The sequence below is a fragment of the Limanda limanda genome, chromosome 14 (assembly GCF_963576545.1).
Source record: "Limanda limanda chromosome 14, fLimLim1.1, whole genome shotgun sequence".
NCBI lineage: Eukaryota > Metazoa > Chordata > Actinopteri > Pleuronectiformes > Pleuronectidae > Limanda > Limanda limanda.
In genome coordinates, this window is record NC_083649.1 from 17,051,341 (window position 1) to 17,072,570 (window position 21,230).

The 21,230-nt window shown below is 41.6% G+C and overlaps 1 protein-coding gene across 1 annotated transcript in view; it reads right to left on the reverse strand.

Moving 5' to 3' along the window:
- Window positions 1-19,206, reverse strand: part of LOC133019583 (connector enhancer of kinase suppressor of ras 2-like) — a 29,997-nt gene extending 10,791 nt beyond the window's left edge. Inside the window, exons 1-9 of the mRNA XM_061086114.1 lie at window positions 19,143-19,206; window positions 14,657-14,820; window positions 12,204-12,406; window positions 11,060-11,165; window positions 10,158-10,199; window positions 9,943-10,062; window positions 6,871-6,930; window positions 6,653-6,721; window positions 1,840-1,986 (exon numbers count right to left, since the gene is read on the reverse strand). Coding sequence (XP_060942097.1) covers window positions 1,840-1,986; window positions 6,653-6,721; window positions 6,871-6,930; window positions 9,943-10,062; window positions 10,158-10,199; window positions 11,060-11,165; window positions 12,204-12,406; window positions 14,657-14,820; window positions 19,143-19,206 — 975 coding nt within the window. The remainder of the gene's footprint in view (window positions 1-1,839; window positions 1,987-6,652; window positions 6,722-6,870; window positions 6,931-9,942; window positions 10,063-10,157; window positions 10,200-11,059; window positions 11,166-12,203; window positions 12,407-14,656; window positions 14,821-19,142) is intronic.
- Window positions 19,207-21,230: the final 2,024 nt, after the last annotated feature.

A 21,230-nucleotide genomic window follows, 5' to 3' on the forward strand; every position in this document is an offset into this window, starting at 1 on the left:
AGCGAGACAGGCAGACAGAGAGAGAAGAAGGAGAGGAACAGTTACAGGGATTGACACATAGAAAATTTGGAGTTCAGCAGTTCAGTCAGTCAGTCTGGGGCTGTTCCTTCAGTTCAGTGCATCTCATCCGTGAAATCCGTGAACTGTATGTTTCAGATGCTCCAGTTCTAACTGGTGCACACAAGAGGACAGGTTGCAGTGCGGCTGAGTTGTCCCTCTAATTCAGGTCAAGGTAAATCTGGTCATAACCTACATAGTCTGTTAAATACAGCCCATGGACACCGATTTATCTGTAATACCTTTGTAGCAATATATGAATGTAATATCTTTCTAATCACTCCCTTGTCAATTTTTTTTAAATCAAAGTAGCAGGATGCCAAATCAGCAAAGTCACTTGAATAGTCAGAGTGATGTCGACCAATCACAAGATTCAGTGATAAAACATGGACTTTAAATGAAGCTGAAATTGAGAATACTCATTTATCACTGCTCAAACTATGCTAATATATTGCCACTGACTAATATCAGTGATGTACCATCAGGAGATACACTCCCCCGTAAAACCATTAAGCATGTCAGAGTTTCTACAAGGCTTCAGAACAGAAAATGTTCCATTCTCCATGTTCGTCTTTCCACTTTTTGTCCTTGAAAATGCCGGCAGGAGAGTGAATTCGATTTAGGTGGAGAAGTGGGATGTGAGAATGTGGAAGGGGGGGGAGAAGGAGGCTGAGCTGGACGACTACGCCTCAAGGCCTCGGGGGGACGTTTTCTCTGGCCTGGGACTCAAAAGAAAGGCTGGACTACTTTTACGCATTCCCTCTCATTTCCACCCATTCTGGCTCAGGCGCACAATCCTAATAATGTAATTGCTTTGGCCAAAGTAGGACAGCAGATGCCACTTAGAGCTGAAATGTTAACTTGTGAGGGAAGGATGCTGGAACCTTCAACCAATTAGTCACAAGTTTTGGTCCCAAAAAAATAGGTGAACGCAATACCAGTGCAATGCAGTGAAACTCCCAAAACAGCTCATAGTGCAAAACTATCTTTAGGAAATTTGAACGCTGCGAGTTTTGTAATACTAAATTGTTTTGGATTGCATGCTGTTGGTAAAGCCCATTTTCACTTTGTACTCTATTTATGGAATCACGGAGGATTTTGTGTCTAACTTCAGAAGTCTGTGGAGTCCGGAGTATTTTTAACATGAACAGCGACAGAGGAACAAAGACACACTGTCCACTCAAAAAAACGGAGATCACACTAACACAGAAAACGAGATGGACTGACGTGTGTGTGTTTGTGTGTGTGTGTGTGTGTGTGTATCTATGATCTCTATATAGACTTAGCCTTCCTTGACAAGCTGACCAAATACCAGCCCATTGTTGCTAAAATGAGAGACCTAGGCTATACATGTAAACTGGTAGTATTGATATTTGGAAGTCTGGGGCATGTCCATAAACTTTCGGTCAGTGGGCTACGACTGGCAGGACTTAGTTAGAGACGATCTAAACAACTAGCAAAGTTCTGCTCTGTATCAGCTGTTATAGGTAGTCTTGCTGTTTGGCGTAGGAGATGTTTCTTGTACCCATGAGTCACTAAGCTGTATTCAACCCCTGAGAAATGTTTGAATCCTTTTTGTACGAATATGATTGGTGGATTCAAATAAACTATTTAAATGTGTGTGTGTGTGTGTGTGTGTGTGTGTGTGTGTGTGTGTGTGTGTGTGTGTGTGTGTGTGTGTGTGTGTGTGTGTGTGTGTGTGTGTGTGTGTGTGTGTGTGTGTGTGTGTGTGTGTGTGTGTGTGTGTGTGTGTGTGTGTGTGGAGCAGGAAAGCAGATGTACCTGCAGAGCCAGCGGTTTCCATCTCATGTTTTTGAGCAGAGCAGGGGTGGAGGTGAGCGTGCTCTGTGGCCGTTTCTTCAGCGTCAGGGTCACACCTGCAGGGTCCCCGCGCAACGAGTTCACTAGGTTCTTCAGCTGCCATCCCACCTGACAAACGACAACATGCAGTGAGTTTCCTCCACACACAAACGCAGACGACAGAAATAAGAAGCTGATGTTTTGCAATTATCTTCCATTTGGTATCGTAAACCGTGTAAAAAGATGGACGACATCTCCACAATAATGAAGCCAAAGCATATCGCTGGCTGCAGTAAAGGTCATAACCCCTGCCTCCTACATGTTCCTGGATGGACCAAACATCAGGTCAAATTTATGTTTGTCAATGATGGTTTTTGTCACTGAGTTAGTTCTTATCACACGGAAGTTCGGTAAATTTTACATTTTTCTGGTAGTTTATTTATTTGAGGCTATAAAAAATAGGCTGAAATGTCATGATTGACAGTAAAGACTGACTTGTAAATGGTCAAGCATGTGTATTGGCGGGACCTTGGAACCATTGCTCAACACCACTTGGACGGATCTGTAGATTCAACATGTATCCAGTTCATAAAAATGCTATATCTGCTCCTCTAGATAGAGCAGATTGAACATCTGTCGTCCTCTCTTACATGAAGAGGACAACTCCGGTCTTATTCAACCATCATATTCCAGGTGCTGCTGTGGTCGTTGTAATGATACACTACATGTGAGTCCTGATGGTTGGGACCTGAGGCACAGTCCCGAGGCCTCACGGTAATGAGGATGTTTCATGCAAAGCTAGGAGCCAAAGGGCATCTTGTACAGCTCCTGGGACGACAATCTGCGGGCGCTGTCATGATGTGGAAAGCGCAGAGTGTTGTGTGTTGTTAACAGCTGCGTGCCTTGTAAATAGTCTTTAACCCAGTTTAGATGATATTTGGCACAAAAAACATCGTGCCCAGAGGAACACTGTCTGCTGCTGAACCAAATATGCCAGGTCCAGTTTGGGGAGGAAATATCCTGTCTTGCTTGGCTGGCTTCACTGAGTTTCACTACGTCTTGTGTTTTTCCATGCAGTCGGAGTCTGGGCATTTTACAGGCAATGACCTCCCAATCACTTTGTTCCTTTCCAATCATTTTTCACTGTGACAGGCACTACACAGAGAGGGCATTAAAGAGACAGGACGACTGAAACAGCTTGAGACAACCATCTACGGCTCTGCCACCTTAAAGTTTCTGCTTTAAGGTCCTGTGTAAGATTTTGGTGAAAGGGATGTATTGGCAGAAATTAAATATAAAATAATCCTAGTGATGGTTTTCATTAGAGTGTTTCCTCTACATTGTAAGAATTGTGGGGGTTTTTTTACCATAGAATGATCCCTTTATATTTAAACACTTTATATTTACATCTGGAGCGGGTCCTCTCTACGGAGGCTGCTATGTCATTTTACCATGTTCTAGACTAAACACCCTTTGAGTTTTTAGGAGAACTGAAGGTTTCCACAGGTTCTCTTTCATGTTTTGAAGGGAAGGGTGAGGTGAGGGCATGCAGCTGCAACATGCAACTTTACCACTAGATGCCACTAAATTCTTCACACTGACCCTTTTAGGTGTTCTTATAAAACATTGTTTCACTGTTTTTTGACGTTTCATTATATTTGCCTTTCAATCTGGTGACAATCTCCAGTGTTAAACGGTTAACGTCTGGAGCATTGAAGCCTTCCCCCTTTATTGACCAATCCTGCTCCAGAAACCTATTGTTACCTGGTTATATTTATTTCTGAAATTCAGTCTAAAAATCTTTTACAGGAATAATTTGCCATTTATATGCATGTTATACAATTTCCAAAGCTTTTGCCTCACAGGACTTTTCCTTCATTCATTTTCTTCGATCTGTGGAAAATGATGCTCAAATCAAAGTTTCCCATAAGCACCGGCTGTCACACAAAATGACAGCATTTGCAGACGACTACTTTCTGACAGTTATGTCCCAAGTCATGTCCCTGCCCCTTTTTTTATTGTCCTCCAACTTTAAGCAGACGAAGGATGGATCTTAAATTATTAGAAAAACAAGCTGAACAAACAGCCGCTCTCTCAGCGTCTCAATTAGAGAAACACTGATATCTAATGTAAACATCCCTTTGCGTTGGTAATGAAGAGTCCTCCCAAAAAACAGAGAAAAAACAAACACTGATCTTAACCTAAGAATAAAACAGCAAAAATGTAAATACTGCAATTTGTTATGATATCTTTAAAAGAAAAAGAAGAAAAGAACACAGCTTTAAAATAGCTTTTTCTTTCCTTGGTGGCATCTTTTAAAAAACTATTTCTGTCCTTGCTTTTCTTTTAAGTGCTTCTCTTCTATTTTTTAATTTTGTTGTGAGAAAAGATGCTGTGAGGAATCCTGGGCCGCCACAGACACGTGTAGTGTTCAATGCAGTCATCACCTTGTTTGTCCAAACGTTTCTTCTTGGCTGATGCACAACCTTAATGTGTTGGGATCACCTGATCTTAAATTAAACAATTGAATTAAATGTATTAACAGCAGTAAAGCTGCTTATGGCAGCCATTATGAGTGAGATTGCAGTTTCGGTTGAGCAGACATGTCTGAGTTTACAGTTTGACATCACATATACTTAAGATGTCAAATTCACTCATCTGCTGCTCATTTCAGCAACATAAGACAGGACCGTGCATCACTCTGTCACGCACAACCCCTCCAGCATCCACAAGGGAACACATAATGTATGGTTCACTCCCATTCCACATACTGAAACATTGCAGTAAACACAATACAGAAATATTCACTCTACACAGTTTTTTTCTAGCTACTATAAATTGTGTATTCTACTGTTTTGTACTGACATTAGATGATACTTGGTAGGCTCTGACAGATGTCAATCATGCTACCACTTTGAAAAGCTGCTGTCAGTCAAACTGTAACTGAGAGCTGAATGTTTAATAAACGTAAATGATGGCTCGGTTTCATTTTGGCTCTTTCCAGGATGCTGGTAATGTGCAGTCATGGTCTATGTGATGGAGATCAGTGAGCTGAAAACTTGTCCGTGGATAATAAAGCTGAGCAGCGCAACTTAACACTGTTTAATGACACATGATTCCGATGGTTCATCTTTGCAGTGCATATTTAAAACAGTGGAAAAAACTCAAATTACATGTCTCGAGTGTGAAGATTTATCTTCTCAGCCAGAGACTTGGTTTATCACATCTTTCGCAAGCATAAGGTCTGTGCTTCAACCTTGGTTGCTATGGCAACTGCCACTGGGCACTGGCCATAGTTTGACCATTAGTGTCAGACATTGGACGATTGCTTTTAGGGCCTACTTGTTAGTGACCTGTATTGTGTAATACCATGTAAACTAACCAACGAGCATGACGAAAAGTCAGGGCAGGATAATGAATTCACTGAGCCATCATTATTTTATCTTTCTATGACACTTCAAAATGTCTGCTGTTAACAAAATGTTGGACAGTAAAAACAACATGCAGTGACAGTGAGAGGAAGACGTCTCTTTAAAAATGGCTGCATTCAGTGGGGGAGCTGAGAGACTGAAATGAACCTGACTTGAGCTGTGTAATTATCATACGTCTGGCTGGTCCATACACAAGCAGTCATTATTTCAAACAAAGGGTGCTATATTTAAATTGTGCAACACGGGAAGTTTTTGTTTTTCATCTGCATTGCATTTACACACGATGCTCTGTGTACTTCAGCAAAAAGCAGTTTCAAAAATATTTCAAACAATTATGGCTCAGCTGGAGTTGTTTGAGTTGAATTTGCTATGCTATACCTCTTACACTAACATGGGGCGTCCTTGTGTCTAATAAGCTTAAGTCAGCAACCATAAATGGCAAAGGCACTAGTTCAAGCCCTTTCCCCATCTTTGGTTCACTTGGTACTGCTTTTTCTTACTGTGTATCTCCACTAAAGGCATAAAGTGTCTCCAACAACCGTTAAAAAACATAAGGAAGTTTATTCATTTATTTTTTTAGGGGGTTTAGGTGAAGTGTTAGCTGTAGAGCGAGGTTATAGGGAAAGACTGACGACACTCCACTCGCAGAGGACAATTGCAGTGGACAGGTGCCCATCCAACAAACCTCCGTCCAAGACGAGACCTTTCCTGACCCAGAGAACGGACTCTATGCTGGGCAGGTATTCACTATGCACAGAGATACTTCCCTTCGCACACTACATCACACATCAGTCCTCCCAATGTTAAAAAAGTGAAAAAAAAGTTGTTGGAGTCTTTCTTGGCTATCTTCTTCAAAAGACCCGCTAACATCTGGCCTTTGTCTGCAAAGGGAAATGGATTCACTTGGTACTCACTCCCAGGTCAAACGACTCTGCAACAGCCACGTTTGTGAAGTCAATCGTGACTCACCGGGGGATATGAAACAGAAAAAAACTCCTCTACTGGCAATGGTAATGGAGTAAATCATCTTTCTTTCGGATTTATCAACGTTTAAAACCCAGTGTATACACAATTTTTGGTGTAATAAGGTATTGGACATAACCCTAACCCTAGCACTCTTGTGTGCATGACATATAAAAGACTGATCCTATAAGCAAACATTTTCATCTAGAGAAAATGTCCACATCAACAATTGATAACTACACTGCAGCTCTTTCACTTTACAGCACAGGTCCAGTGGAGCTGCAGTGGAACAGTGTGGATGTTCTGCAGCACAATGGTTATAAGGGAACAGGATACACATGCACACCATAAGCATGAGGCAAATCCAAACAAAAGCCAGCGAGCAAAGAACATGGTCTTACCACTGTCTGATGATTAACCTGAATGACTTCATCTCCAGCATGGATTTTCTTACAGCGGTCAGCCAGGGACTGATGGAGACACAGAGAGGCAGAGTCATTAACTTCTGCTTCGTTTCACTGTCATGACTGAGATGACAACAGCAAGTGACACATGTCAGTCTGCGTGTTGCACCGGGGCGAAGATCTACACAGGTGAACACAAAGAGGCTTGTACTTACTCCTTCTGTCGTCCCGGTGATGACGTGCAAACCGTCGTATGTTGATTTGATGTACATGCCCTGTGTGAAGAAGAGAGAAGGAATCTGATTCACATTTACATAACTCAGACACATGGTTCGTTTAATGCAGTGCATCCCGAGGCAGAAACACAGCCATGTGCAGGTCACACCACGGTCATGGCGTATTTGCGAATCTTAGTATTAGTTTTAATCAGCTTTCTGTGCCTGGAGTTTAAATCTAGTTAGATCTCAAATATATTTAGTAGCAGTTAAAGATATTAGTGTGTTCTATTACTTTTAGATTTCGCATATAAAATATGTTTGAATAAATATAGGAGGGTCCTTAAATATCACACACAGACCCAGCACAATCTGAATTTACATCAATAAGTGAGTATCCAATCAAATGCAGATGGAATCAAACGTGGTGGATTATTTATCTGCAAATGCTGTTTGTTTGTTGGAAAAAAAAGGAGCCAAAACTCAAAGCTTCCACTAAAAGGGGTCTAAAGTGCAGGACACACGCACACCCAGACACATGTTCTCAAACAGATGTGCATGAGTACACACACATACTGGCACAGATACACTGAAGCAGCGTGCCAGTCTTCAAGATGAATGTAAGAGGTTTATTTTTAGGCCACTTGACCCACTGTTGTGTTCAGGTTTCACTGAACGGATGAGAGAACTTCCATGCCCCCTGCTAGCATTAGTGGGGGGAGGTGGGGGAGGTGGGGGGGGGCGTACCGTGGCCCCAAGCAGGGAGCTTGTGTGTGAGTGTAGGTCAGTGCTGATGGACAGTTGGTGGCAGAGGGAACGAGTGTCCTCTTTTCTACCTAACACGGTATCTACTATCTTCAGTTGCTCCGAAAAAGGAAGTGCACACACAGCCGGTTGTTGATTTGCACATTTTAGCTGTTCATATTTTAACATGCACAACATGCTCATGTCATGTTGCCTTGCAGCAGCTGACTCACGCTCTCCAACCCAGTTTTGGAACAGCTACTTTTGACCTTCATACGATACCAGACAGCAGCCACAGTGTTTAGGGTTTATCTCAATACTTTTACTTTTTTGGAATGTGAAAAGAAACCACAACTGATGTTTAAAGTGCCAATATAAAAAATTGTAAAAGCCACTTCCAGACACAACATACTAGATACTGTGGAAAACAGTTAACAGCAAGGTATTGAGATTAACCCAAGCAATAGGGACATGTATCTTTGTCTGTTTCTTTTATCGCTTTGTTTTGCAATTGTTTTAAAGTGATGTTGTATTATTTTATTTGTTTTTTTTGACTCTAGATTTTGTATTATTTCATTTTAAATGCTATTGTCGTACATTTATTATATTATTTTTGTTGTGTTTGATGGTTTATATTCCCTGTATTTATTTGTAGTTTTTGTAAAGCACTTTGTCACGGCTGTTTTGAAAGGTGTTACACAAATGAGGTTAAAATAATACTTAGTTGTAAATTGATTATTATTATCATTATTATTATTGCATTTTTTTATCTGTGAATTAAAACAAAAGGACCATCCAAAACCATCTGCATGCTGTGAAACCACTGGAGGCTGATGAGCACATTTGTTTGTTTTTTGTAATTTAGGTCAACTGACTTGACCCTTTGAGTAAAACTAAAAGTGGCTTTGCCGTTTGAATCAAAGAAGATAGGGTTTAACAAAATGTAAGATTTCTAAAAGTTTTTAACAAATCAGAAGTGAGTGTCATCTATCTGTGCACTGAGTGAGACACGCGCCGCGGGGTAATTTGCACAAGCCAAGTTTAAATCAAACACAAGTCAATAAGCTGTCAAGACTCATTCTGCTGAGATTTCTGTAATTAGCAGGTTTCACCATCATCCGACCTTATAAATACTTTTGTTCTTTTCCTGTGTTCATTTAATCAGACCTCGAAACAATTTAACATTCTAAGTTCATTAAACAAAAAATAGTGAAAAGTTAACTGAAAGCCCATGTGCTAGAACCACCTTATATATTATTGTGTTTACAATAAGGGATGTGCAGTCGGGGCAGTGTGACACCGTTGAGAAATTCAAAGCTTCAATCACCAACAGTTTTTTTTGTTTAGCAGCAACTCAACATGATTGGATGGTCAACTCCATACATCTGTCTTGATTATTGATATAATTTTATTATCTACATTGTTAAATTTGGGTCATAAGATGACATTTGCAAAAGATGTTGTGGTATTTATCTCTTAATTTGATCTATGGAAACTAAAATTATAAAATATTTCAGTGAAACAGAACACAGTGAACTTTAAAGACAATACTTTGGCTGTTGTATTTATTTAGGTGGAAAATTATCAATTATCAATTAAATTAGTTGACTTTGTGATTGCACAATTTAATAAAAAGAAGTGAAATCTATACTCTACTATTTTCTGCCTTTGGGTTGTTCTCTCTGAGCTTGTTGTTGTTTCCCATAGTGAAGGAGATTTAAAAAATACTAAGAGACCCGAAGCGGAAGGGGAGCTGAATGTTGCACGAGGCACAAGACCAATGGCAGGTTTAAACCTCTTTATATAGTCTATGGTTTAAACCCACAATCGGCATCCAGTGAGTTAGACTATGGTTATTTATAACATTAAGTCCAACATAAGGTAGGCTGTGCAGTAAAACTATGGCTGAAGATGTATTTTACTCAATAACTATTATATCATAGCTTCTTCACTTATCCCTATACATCCAATACAATTACTAAATTTTTCTAGTTATATCCGACTGCTTCCTACTCAATGCCCATTTGTTGTTGTTTAATTATTCATTGAAATTACTATGTAATCAATCAGCCTGTATTTTATGATATATTGTATATCTGACATTGATAATTTTCTCTGTAACTGAAATCCTCTTAAGGGAGGGATCTTCAGCCATTGAAGCACATTTTTTCTGAAAATATTTTGTGGGTTTAGATGAATCATTTACTCCAAATAACTGCTTTAGTAAGACCACATAAACACACAGAGCTTCCTCTCAGGACACACTGAGACAAGAAACTCCCAGAAGATGAGTGTGGTTCTCCCAGTCTCACTTAGGCAGAGTCTTACCAGTCCTTCAGTGGATTTTATGTTGGGTAGCTGCACCACCTCCAGATGTGCAGCCTGGGACACCATGGGATCCGAGGACAGAGAGATAATGTGGTCGCACACTTCAGACAGAGTTTTACACTGGGGACGACACATTAGGGAAGATTACAAGATTGAAATGGGAGCATTATAAAGTCCACTTTATAAGATAGGGCAGAATAGCGTTGGCAACTCACCACATGCAGGATTTTGTTTTCTGTTTCGTACACAGAGCAGTCCTGTGGAACGAGCACAGAGCACTGTTACCACAGGAGAATGTGTCAAAATGGAGTTATTATTGGCATTTCTGCTGTAGGTGGATATAAGCAAAAACAACAAAAAAAGGAAAAACGAGCTGCTTGGCACCTATAACCCCCAACACTCCCACACAGGCACGCACAAACACAAAACAAATGAATCACCAATGCGGAGGCATGTCTCTTTCTCTCTATTTCTTCCTCAGTGCCTGTCATCCTCTCTCTCCCTTCAACTCGTTCCTTTTCTGCCTCTTTCACGCCCACTTTTGAATTTTTCCCACCTGAACCTTTCACTTAACTCCTAATAAACTTATAAAGACCAAGCTAAAACTTTTTTTATGGATAAGTCCTGAAAATACATGTATAGTTATAATGTTATAATTATATAAAAATGTATGCACACAGATAATGACGTTCATTCCGTCTCTTATCAGGGATCAGCCGACCTGAAGGAGTTGTATACATAATGCATATTGTAAATTACATTTTCACTGTTTAAATGGATTGCAGAATTTCCCTTTATATATGTTCTGTTGTTTGAACTCTTTACTAGTGTTTGAATATGTATTTTTATATTAAATGCAAAGTGTGCAAAATTTTGTATCATGTACAGAAATGTTTGATACTATTGAATATATCATAGTTGTACTTGTGCATAAGTGTGTTTAATAGCAGAGGCAATGTATAATGCATTATGGGATCACCATAATATTCTCATGCAGGGAAAAAGGTTTCTATTTCCGGTGGAGGTATTTGGATCTCGCTGTTGTTTTAGGATTAAACTTTTTTTTTACAGAGTTTGGACAGATTATAATGTATTTTCTATCATACAATTTATTTACCTGTTGTACAATTGTGGTGAGCTCCAGACACAGCTGGATCACATTGTTCCTGGTCAGGGAGTAATCCGCCACGGCAGCGAACGGAGATCTGAAAAAGAAGGAGCACCTGGAATGAACCATTAGATCATTCTTCCTTTGAGACTAAATCACTGTTCAATCTGTGGGATTATTTCCAAACAGAGTTGTGTGCATGAGTACCCTAAGATTTTAGAATCTAATACAAGATTCAGGGATTAATAAATTAGATGAAACCAAATAAACTCATTATATATGAGAAAAGCCAACAATAGCTTCCACTGAAGACCACATGTGGAGACTAATACACAAAATAATTCCAACCGCATAATATTGACACTGGTCATCAATCGTGCATTTTCAAATTAAAATAGAGGATAAATGTGTTCTGTATTTGTGTTGTATTTGACTCAGAATGGGTGCTCCAGAATATGGCTGCAACTTTTCAGTTATTCTGTTGAATGTTGTCTGCTTTGAACTTTAAAAATCATCAAACACACACACACAGACAGATGAAAACACACACAGGCCCGATCCCACAGAGAAGCAAAGGGATAAAGCAACATATTAATAGACTTGCTCTGTGCCTTTTTGGCCATCCTGTCAAAATACTACTTATATAAGGCCCTTACTCATCTTTTCTTGTCAGCTGATTGGTCATGGACATAACAATAAAAAAAACAGAACCAGTCTGTTTTTGATAAGAATTGAAGTTTCAACAAAACGCTCCAAGAACCAACACATAAAGCCACATAAACAATATTTCTTTGCCTTTTTTGAGGCAAGTTTTTCTTCATTTAATCTTCTACACGACAGCAAGCAGTGTTTTTTTCCAAACGACATAATATGTAAAGCAAATATAAAATTCAAAAGGTTCCTCATATCAAGTTGAAGCCAGCGACAATTACTTAAAAGTAAGCATTTAAGATAAACTGTAGGGCTTAAATCATGCCTAAGGATCAAATATTCAACATACAAGGTGCAAAAACCAGCAATGCCGCTGTAAACTACAAAACCTAAAGGGAAAACTTTGTGCATGAATGTATCAGTGTGTGTATTTCTATGTGTTTTCAGTGCCTTTTAAGATGTTTACATGTGTTACAGATGTGCACCTTTTTGCAAATCTCACCTGTCCAGCCACGCCAGAAGGCTTTTGGCCGCAGCGATCAGGTCCACCACGGAGGTAAGGAAGTCATTGGGAAGCTTGTGGGTGGCTCGGCCATCGTAGTGGCCGCTGCGTCGCCTGCCTGTGATGAAGTTCTGCAGGTTCTTGGCAGATGCATTCAGCTTATGAGAGAGTGTCTTCAGATTCTCAGTCTCCAGGCCATAATTCTGCAGGAGAGAGGACAGGTCAGTTCACTCTGTTTGTTTGTGGTGACTCTGCTCTGTGGAGTACAAAGACCACAGGCAGAGCAGCCCACCTTGTCCAGTGACACAGATGCCGCTGATATGATGAACATGTGAGGAAATAAGACCAGCAGCCCATCCACTTAGCCCCGGCTCTCCTCCAGCTGTCACTTTGCATGTCTAGGAATCGTGGAACACTCTTTACCCTGTACGGCAAACTGCACGTGCAGGCCTGTGGGCGTCAGGGTTTCTTGGGAGGAGAGAGCGCGGCAGGAGGGCCACTAATCATATTTAATACAGCAGGGCCTGAGAGACTTTAAACTAAATCCCAGTTACATAAGGAGCTTTGGGGCTGAAGCAGGGCCCCCCCGTGCGGCGATGCAGGATGAGAGGACTTTAGATTCAGATTGCATCTGTGACCTCGGCCCGCTAAATCTCCATCCAGTCTCTCTATGTCTCTCTTAGGCGAACAAACACCCATCTTCATCGCTTTTCCACCCGCTTACCTTCCTTCCTACTTCTCCTTCTCCCTTCATCTTTCCTCAGCTTTTATATTCCCTCAGTCTAAGAATTCAGCTCAGTGCGTCACGCCTTTGAAAACACTGGAGACTTTTGTATTAAAGCAGCAAATTGGTATTTCATGCTCTGTGTTGTCCTTTGTGAGTACAAATAAAAACAGGGTCTGGAGAGGAAGGAAAATAAAGCATCTGAAGAAATGAAACGTTCAAACGATATAGTTAATGTACTAGAAAAATCTTTGTACGTTTACATTTACAGGGACATAAATACTCAATTAAGATAAATTATACCCCTACTATATCAAAAGGACAGTACCTGCTACAACGGGAATGAATAAGTAGATGACAGGTTGAATAATTGTTAAAAAAATGTATGTATTATATATTTTCCAAATATCACCTATTTTAGCTTCTGAAATATGAGGATGTGCTGCTTCTCTTTGTTCTTCTTCTGCTCCTTAACTCTGTGAAGGTTTTTTTTGTCTCCTGTTATTATCCTGAGCTGATGTATAGCGAGCAAAACGACTCACTTTTCTTAAAAAAAGACATTTAGATTGAATTTAATTGAATTTGCCTCAACAAACCTGCAGAATTATCAATGAGACAGGCTCTTTGAACATCACATGGATAAGTAACATTTTCTTTTACAACAAAAAAGCTCACAGTAAACAAAACATTGCGGATATGGCCAAATCCTGGGTGTCTATCTGAGGTGAAACTGATGATTTCTCTGTATTTCTATCTCTTGGAGCAAAACACTTCTCAGCCATTAATATCTGAGTAAACATTTAAATATTTATCGACAAATTTACAGATCTATGGACGCATTTACAGATTTGTCTACACACGTACAAATCTCATTATAGGTTTACAGATTTTTTACATGTTTGCAAATCTGATTACACACAAACACAGATCCTGTACAGATTCTTGTACATGTTTTCAGGTCTCAGTGAACATTTTCTGATTCAGATTTTCTGAGTTTATGCATTTTAAAATGTCGGATTTGGGAAAAACATGCAAAGATAAACACAGACGTAAGAAGTACTAGGTTCCACGGCGGAGGAAGAAACTCTCATGACCAAGACGTTTATGGGCCGCTGTTTTCTCTGTCGTGACCTGGATCACAGAGGTCACAGAGGTCACAGGGGTCACTTCAGAGGCACATGAAGAAAGTGTTTACAGCTTTAATATTATTCTCCAACTCTTTCGGCTGCACTTCAGTGTAATCAGCAGGACAGCGGGCTGTCGTGCCGACACACACACTAAACTTGTGTTTCTAGGATGAAGAGCAGAAATGAGTTGGAGAGGAGGCTGTAATCCATGTCAGTGCTAATGACAGCTGCAAGATTTGCCTGTGGAGGATATTTTGGCCAGATTATAAACTCTGCTAGATTTGCTGCAATGTTTAAACATTGAGGCCTAATGCAATTTCCCCTCTGTTGTGAATTCGTAAGCTCTTAGTGATACTTGTAAGAATGTTATATCTATTTTGATTAAGCAATGACTTTGCGGGTGAAAACTTTGGGCTTAAATATCCAAATGATGACACTAACAGGACTAAAGAAACAACGTTATTTTGTAGCTTGATCCCGATACTTTTACTCGATGAGCTGGGGAGGCGACAAATGTGCCACAGAAACATTATTTGACAGCGCTGGAGCGACACTCTCTGAAGTGACAGTAGAAAGCAGTGGTGCCACAGCAGGGGACTCACCAGCGCACAGAGCAAGTCCACAGCTTCCAGTACGAGCTCCTGGTGGCCGATCCGGGACACCCCCAGATCCTCCAGCTCCTGGTGGGTGATTCGCAGCAGCTGGTCCCCTCCTACTTTCTCCTTCTCAAAGGTCTTGATGTACTGCTGCAGGCAGTCGTCCAGGCCTGAGAGATCCACACGGAATGACAGGAAAAATACTTTGAGTACAAGGCAACAAGATGATAAGTCTGCTGGCTGGTGATTTCAGGACTTTATTTGAATGACATGCTCTAACTGGGCTGCATATCGCCTTCAATGCCAGAAACGGTGCTGTAACTGTGAAGTGTCAACACGGCATGCCTCTTTTGTGTGTGTGTGTGTGTGTGTGTGAATGTGTCCATATTGGACAAGGAATCTGCACTTTTCCTCTACATCAACAGAGCCAATAGAAAATATTCAGCCTTAAACTAGAAAATGTTTTCAACCGTGTAGGAGGAGTGTGTCAGTGCTCAGCTTGTTTTGCATCTTTCACTTTTGAAGCAGAAGTGAAGTCTTTCGGTAAATCAGTTGATGAAGTCCAGCCGACTACAGGACACAGACTGATTCTGCATCTCCTGTCTGCAACGAGGCTTTTTGTTTAAAAAAATAAATAAAGTGTTTGCATTACTTTCGTCTAGGAGGTTGTGTTTTAACCTCTGTCCATTTGTCGGTTGGTTATTTTCTTTGTGAGCATTACGCAAAACTGAACGGATCTGAATGAAACTTGGAAGGACAGGACATGGGCCACGAAATAACCCATTCAACTTTGTATCTTTGTAATTCATGGACTTTGATCAGAATCAGGCACATTTATGAAATAGATATCAACCGTTTGAGTCTTAATTGAATCAAGGAGAAAGAGGAATGAACTCTCCTGAGTTCTATTTTAACTGAAAATTGTTATTGCAAGTGTTGGTACAGTAAATACAGCTGGTCATCATTCAATCGGGAACTCTTGGAGAAGAATAGCATCACACACTCAAATCCTCGACAACGGCCGTGAGAGACTTTCGTTTAAAGGAACTTCTCTCCGACATAATTACATTGCATCTGCCCTGATCATGTAGAATTACGTTGAAACCAAGGACATTGGATGAAGTTACAAATAGACCCGACATTTAGATTTTTCCTCTGTAAACACATTTCGATTTGATAACTGATGTTTCTGCATCGGGGTTTCTTGACTGTTATAGTTTTTACAGTTTTATCCACTTTCAAATCAAGAAAACACACAAATTAGTTGCAAAAACAATCGCTCATTTTTGTGTATGTCATAGGTGAATGTCACTAGAGAGTGCTCGGCATGCTAACTGGCCCTCCCCTTAGCAGTGGAGACAGAGAGTAGCCTTTGTCAGGAGTATTTTCTATACACTCGGTCTGTTTCTATTTTCTCAGTAAGAGAGGGACACACACACACACACAACTCCATGCTCATCTCGTCTTTTCATCGCTGCGGACCAATCATGTACATGTGACACGGGGCTGTGCCTAAACCTGATCAAGCATTCACATCGGGTTGAGCTGGCAGCTAAATGTTAGAGGGGAAAACATAGGGAGTTTCATGGCTTTGCATAAAATTTAAAGGCTTAACTAATCAGCCTCTTTACCAAGTTAATTGAGACTCATTACATCAATGAAAGTATACCCCCTGTTGCCATAGGAACCATGAAGCAGAGCTTTGGCAGGGATTCTCCCCGACCACGGGACAGAATAAAGAAATAAGTGAAGAGAGGACAGGACGCGTTCCAAAAAGTGGCTGTGTGGCAGCATGAGACATCTCGCCCGCTTAGCTGTCTGCTGATTTCATTAAGTCACACAGGATTTTACATTTCTAAATGTCACTGTAGAGGATCATGTTTCACTACATTGACAGGCGCTGTACAAATTAAGGTTACAGCTATAATTCAAAGTCTCAAATGAATGCTGTTCACAGAGTTCGGTGGGCTTGAACTGATCCTCGATATCTTGTTACATGACTCTGCTCTTTTAAAAAAGAGAGTGGTGCCATGTAAAGCCTTTCCAGATGGAGAATACTTTGTTGATTGCACTGAGCAATCTCCACTACATCAGTTTTGCTGTCCATTTCATTCAGATTATCCAGCACGCTGGAGATGGAAATTAAAAGCGCAGCCCTGACACGTCCCGATCTGCATTCGAGATAATCCGCTGGTAATGTGAAGTAAGAGAGATGTTATGGCTGTTAGCATTGTTATAATGTCATTGATCACTGTCTGTTTGTGTGCGTGTGTCTGTGTGTGTGTGTGTGTGTGTGTGTGGGTGAGGGTGGGTGGGAGTTAGACAAGGAGCGAGAGCACAAAGATGAAACTGATAGAGCTCACAACACATGAATTATACTAATGCACACCGTCATAAAGAATTGAGCTATTACACTAAGCCTGCATTACAATAGTGACAGCATGAGTAATATGTGTTTGCACGGCCACTGTGCACTTGTCAAGAACACATCTTCAGTCAAAGCAGGAATTCCTTTGTGTTTTTTTTGAGACCAGAATCTTTTCTTAAAGGCGGCTTTGTCACAGCTGGGAATGGAGCTTATTCAAACACACACACACACACACACAAGGGGGGGGGGGGCGCACAACATGATTGTGGGAAGGTCACAGAGGCCCCTATTTGGCCTCCAGTGACATCACCAAGCGGTATACTAATAGTGGGAACCGTGAATGCTTTGGGCAAAATGCTGCCGTTCCTTAGGAGCTCTCATGAGGCGAGAAAGGATGGGAGACACCCCCTCCACCCAGCCACCATCACCACCCCCATTCCTTCTCTCTCTCTCTCTCTCTCTCTCTCTCTCTCTCTCTCTCTCGCTCTCTGTGTCTCGCAGTGCCACTCTGTCCCTCACTTTAAATTACCATTACTGGGCTCAGGGCACAGGAATTGTCTCTGCTCCACTTGTCAGATGTGGGACACTGAAGAGCCCTCGCTCACATCTCATCTCCGCTCCTTGCTCCCTGCATTTCTCACAAGTGCTATAAGCTTATGCACCCATCTTCTCCACATCTCACTTGAACTGCTGTGGTCATTCTGTCTTTGCCTTTCTCCAAATCATCCCCCGTCCTCCCAGTGTGTCCAAATGCAAAAACACAGTGCTTAAAAAGGCCGCATCACATTCAAGTACAGCTTGTAAAACACAACTCCTGCTGAAAGAGGTCTGATCCTGGCAATCATAATATGTCTGATCCAGCAGAAAAAGGCCTTCGGGCTTAGAATTATGAATGTGTGTGTGTGTGTGTGTGTGTGTGTGTGTGTGTGTGTAAGTGTGGGTGTGTGTGTGTGGGGGGGGGGAGGCAGTAAAGATTACTGTATACATGTGTACATCTTATCTGGAGCATCTCCGAAGGGCTGTGGCCTGACACGTGAGCACATGGCTCAGCAAAACAACACAACACGCTGCTGAAACACTTACATTGCTCCCAGTCAAACACACACACACACACACACGGCCCCTTCTACTGAGTTCAACATTGAATCACGTGCCATGATGATTTTTTTTTTTAATGCAAACAGACAAAAAGCAGCTAATGAGTAATATGTGCCCTGAAAGTATCCAGACAGGTTGGTGTGGTCCACTGTGATTCGTGTTTGCAGTGATGATGCAGACGTTGCTCTGAGGAACTTTTATGAGTCATTAATTTTAACAGCTGCACATTAATATCTATAAATCCAATAAATATCCCGCTGAATGCCCAGACCTCAACAGCAACTGGCCTTAAAAGTCTGTTTTTATAAAACTGAAATGTGCATGTGTCTTTCAACCTCTTTATTCTGCTGCATGTTTCCCAAACATTAAGGAGGTGTTCTCATTCAAATGTTGCAAATGTACTCTTAAAAGACTTATGGGCCTCGCATTATATTCCAGTACAGAATTGGGAGCTTTTCAAACTGTCTAATCTAGTCTTAGGCCTGCATGACGCTATTCCAAGTCAGCTGTGACTTCTTAAGGACTTGGGGCATCTGTGGATCCACATATTTTGCACAGATGGCTGTACCATATGAAGCAATGGATCGAAATGATGTTATCCATGCACATAAAGACCCTGAGCTCACATCCAGAGAGAGGGGGTGGTTGATCATTTGGGGGCTGGATCCCTCCTCTGTGTTTGTCAGCCTCCTGCGTGAACAATAACCACCACCGCAGGACAATAGAGGGTCTTTTGGGGCGTTTTGTGCCATTTGAGTGCGTCAGGCTGAGCTGTGTGTGTGTGTGTGTGTGTGAGGACAAGTCGTCTCCACGTTGTGAGTGCGCGGCAAAACAGATCGATCGAACGATTTAAGGTTGTAATTAAAAGGCTCCGGGAGGCAAAACACCCCGAGGCTCAGCAGGTGTTTTGTTCTACCCGGGGCATCTCGCAGCGCAGGCAACAGCAGACTGGCCTCAGTGCAAAGCAGCGGGTCTGCTGATGGGTTGTTATTTCTGTTCGGCCAGCGTCGTGAGTCAAAGCCCTACCTTTCATCCAGTCCACCACTTGACTGGAGCTCCACTTGCTCACAGGCTCCATCACCAGAGCCATGGGTAGAAGTTTGGCGTGACAAAAGAAAGAAGAACACACCCAAACAATCCCTGCACACCCCCACTCGTCCGATCTCAGAAAATCAAAAAAAAGGAAAAAATTCAACACATGGATTCTGCTCAGCTGAGGTCGGGTGTTTACAAACAAAACGGGGGTAGGTCCATCAGGTCCGAAATCAAATGTCGCTTTAAGGAGCCGGAGCGCAGCCCAGCGGACTCGTGCACATTCCTGTGCACTCGCTTTGCTCACAGAGACCTCCTGCACTTGTCATTCACGTCAGGCTCAGAGGAAGTGATGCTGCTGGTGGGTCGCTGCTGCCCGAGCCCCCTTCCAAAACACGTCCCTGTACCATCCAGGGGAGAGGAGGAGAGCAGCGCACAGGCTGACGGTCATCCTGCTGTCTGGAGAGGCTGGCTGCGCTCTGAGCATCCTCCCTCCCTCACACACACAAACACACACACACACACACACACACACACACACACACCAACACACACACACACACACACACGCAAACAGGCGCGCAAACACACACTCATAGACATGGAGTCATAGTCCTCAGCATGCGAAGTGTGTGTGTCTGTATGAGGCGCGATTAGTGCCACAAGGCTGGTGGGTGTAATCTGAGGAGGGGTTACACCGGATATTGGTGACAGGACGTGGTGAATGAAAGAGAAAAGCCAGTTGAAGTAGACGGGAACTAATAAATATTGGTCCCCTACACAAGTGTGATTTAAAATTTACTGAGAAATTGGGGGGAAATTTTCCCAAAAAAATCCTTATGCTTCAATGTTGAAAGTAGACACAACTTTGCGGGATCCATGCCAACATTTTATAGGCACCTTTGTGACTCATACCACATCCTTACCCCAAGTTCTGTTGTAAACCATCCAGCAATTTCTGCGTTATCTTGCCAACAAACAAACAGACAGGGGTCAAAACATAACCTCCTTAGCGTATGACAACACTCTGCATAACAGTGCAGGCTCGATGAAGTAGAAGGTTATGACCAATTGTTGACATGACCAATCACAACAAAGTTGACCAGCTGACCGATCAGAGCAAACTGGGCTTAAAAAGCCAGGAGCTAAAACAATTGATTCAGACAAAGGCTGAAGTTTAAGAAAGTAAATCCTTTCAAGTAATAAATACAATGACATGAAGACATGATGCATCCCAAAATGTCCACCCTATTGATGCCATGGGTGAAGCAAGATGGAAGCACTGCAGCCATGGAGAGGGCCCAAGATCTATGCAGTTGCTTTTGGTATATTTTAAAGGCACAAACAGTTGCACAAGTTCAACTTTCGAAATGCACAAGGGGTAGCATTAAAGATGAGTTAATGTAAACAACAGTTTTCCTCCTGACAACAACATACACAATGAATAAATGCTTCATCCCTTGTGCACTGCCTCCCTTCCAATTCCATGGGCACTAATCACCCCTCATACTACCACTGTTTCCTGCTGCCGCCTTTGTCACTGCTCAGCCTCCATCACACAAAGCGCAGTGTGGTGGAAACTCGTTGGTGTCTCGGCCGCCAAAGAGACGAGGATTCTGCTGATTCTGGTACAGTTTCATGATGTAAACATCAGCTGCCTGATCACTTATGACATACCTGCCAGTAAACTGGATGTCAAATCATATAGATCAATAGTTAAATATTATTGACTTCCAACAAATCATACATTCTTTCACTAGAATAACTTAACAATTATTCAAGAAGACAAAAGCTGTGGTTTATTCAGCTCATATCAAGTCAATAAGCTACACTGAAATCATAATACCTCCAGAGTGACTAAAGAGCATGACAACCAGGATTTCACCGGTGAGAAGTGTTGCCTATAAACAATGCAGCAGAAAGCTCAACAGTGTTCGTTCTGACATCAGGATAATCAATAATCATGAATAAATACTGAGTCATACAATGTGAAGCTGGATAATATGTTCTCTCTTAGAAATGGAGTAGATACAATTATGATACACAAGCAAATGCTCTGCTCTTATAGCAGCTGTAGACTTT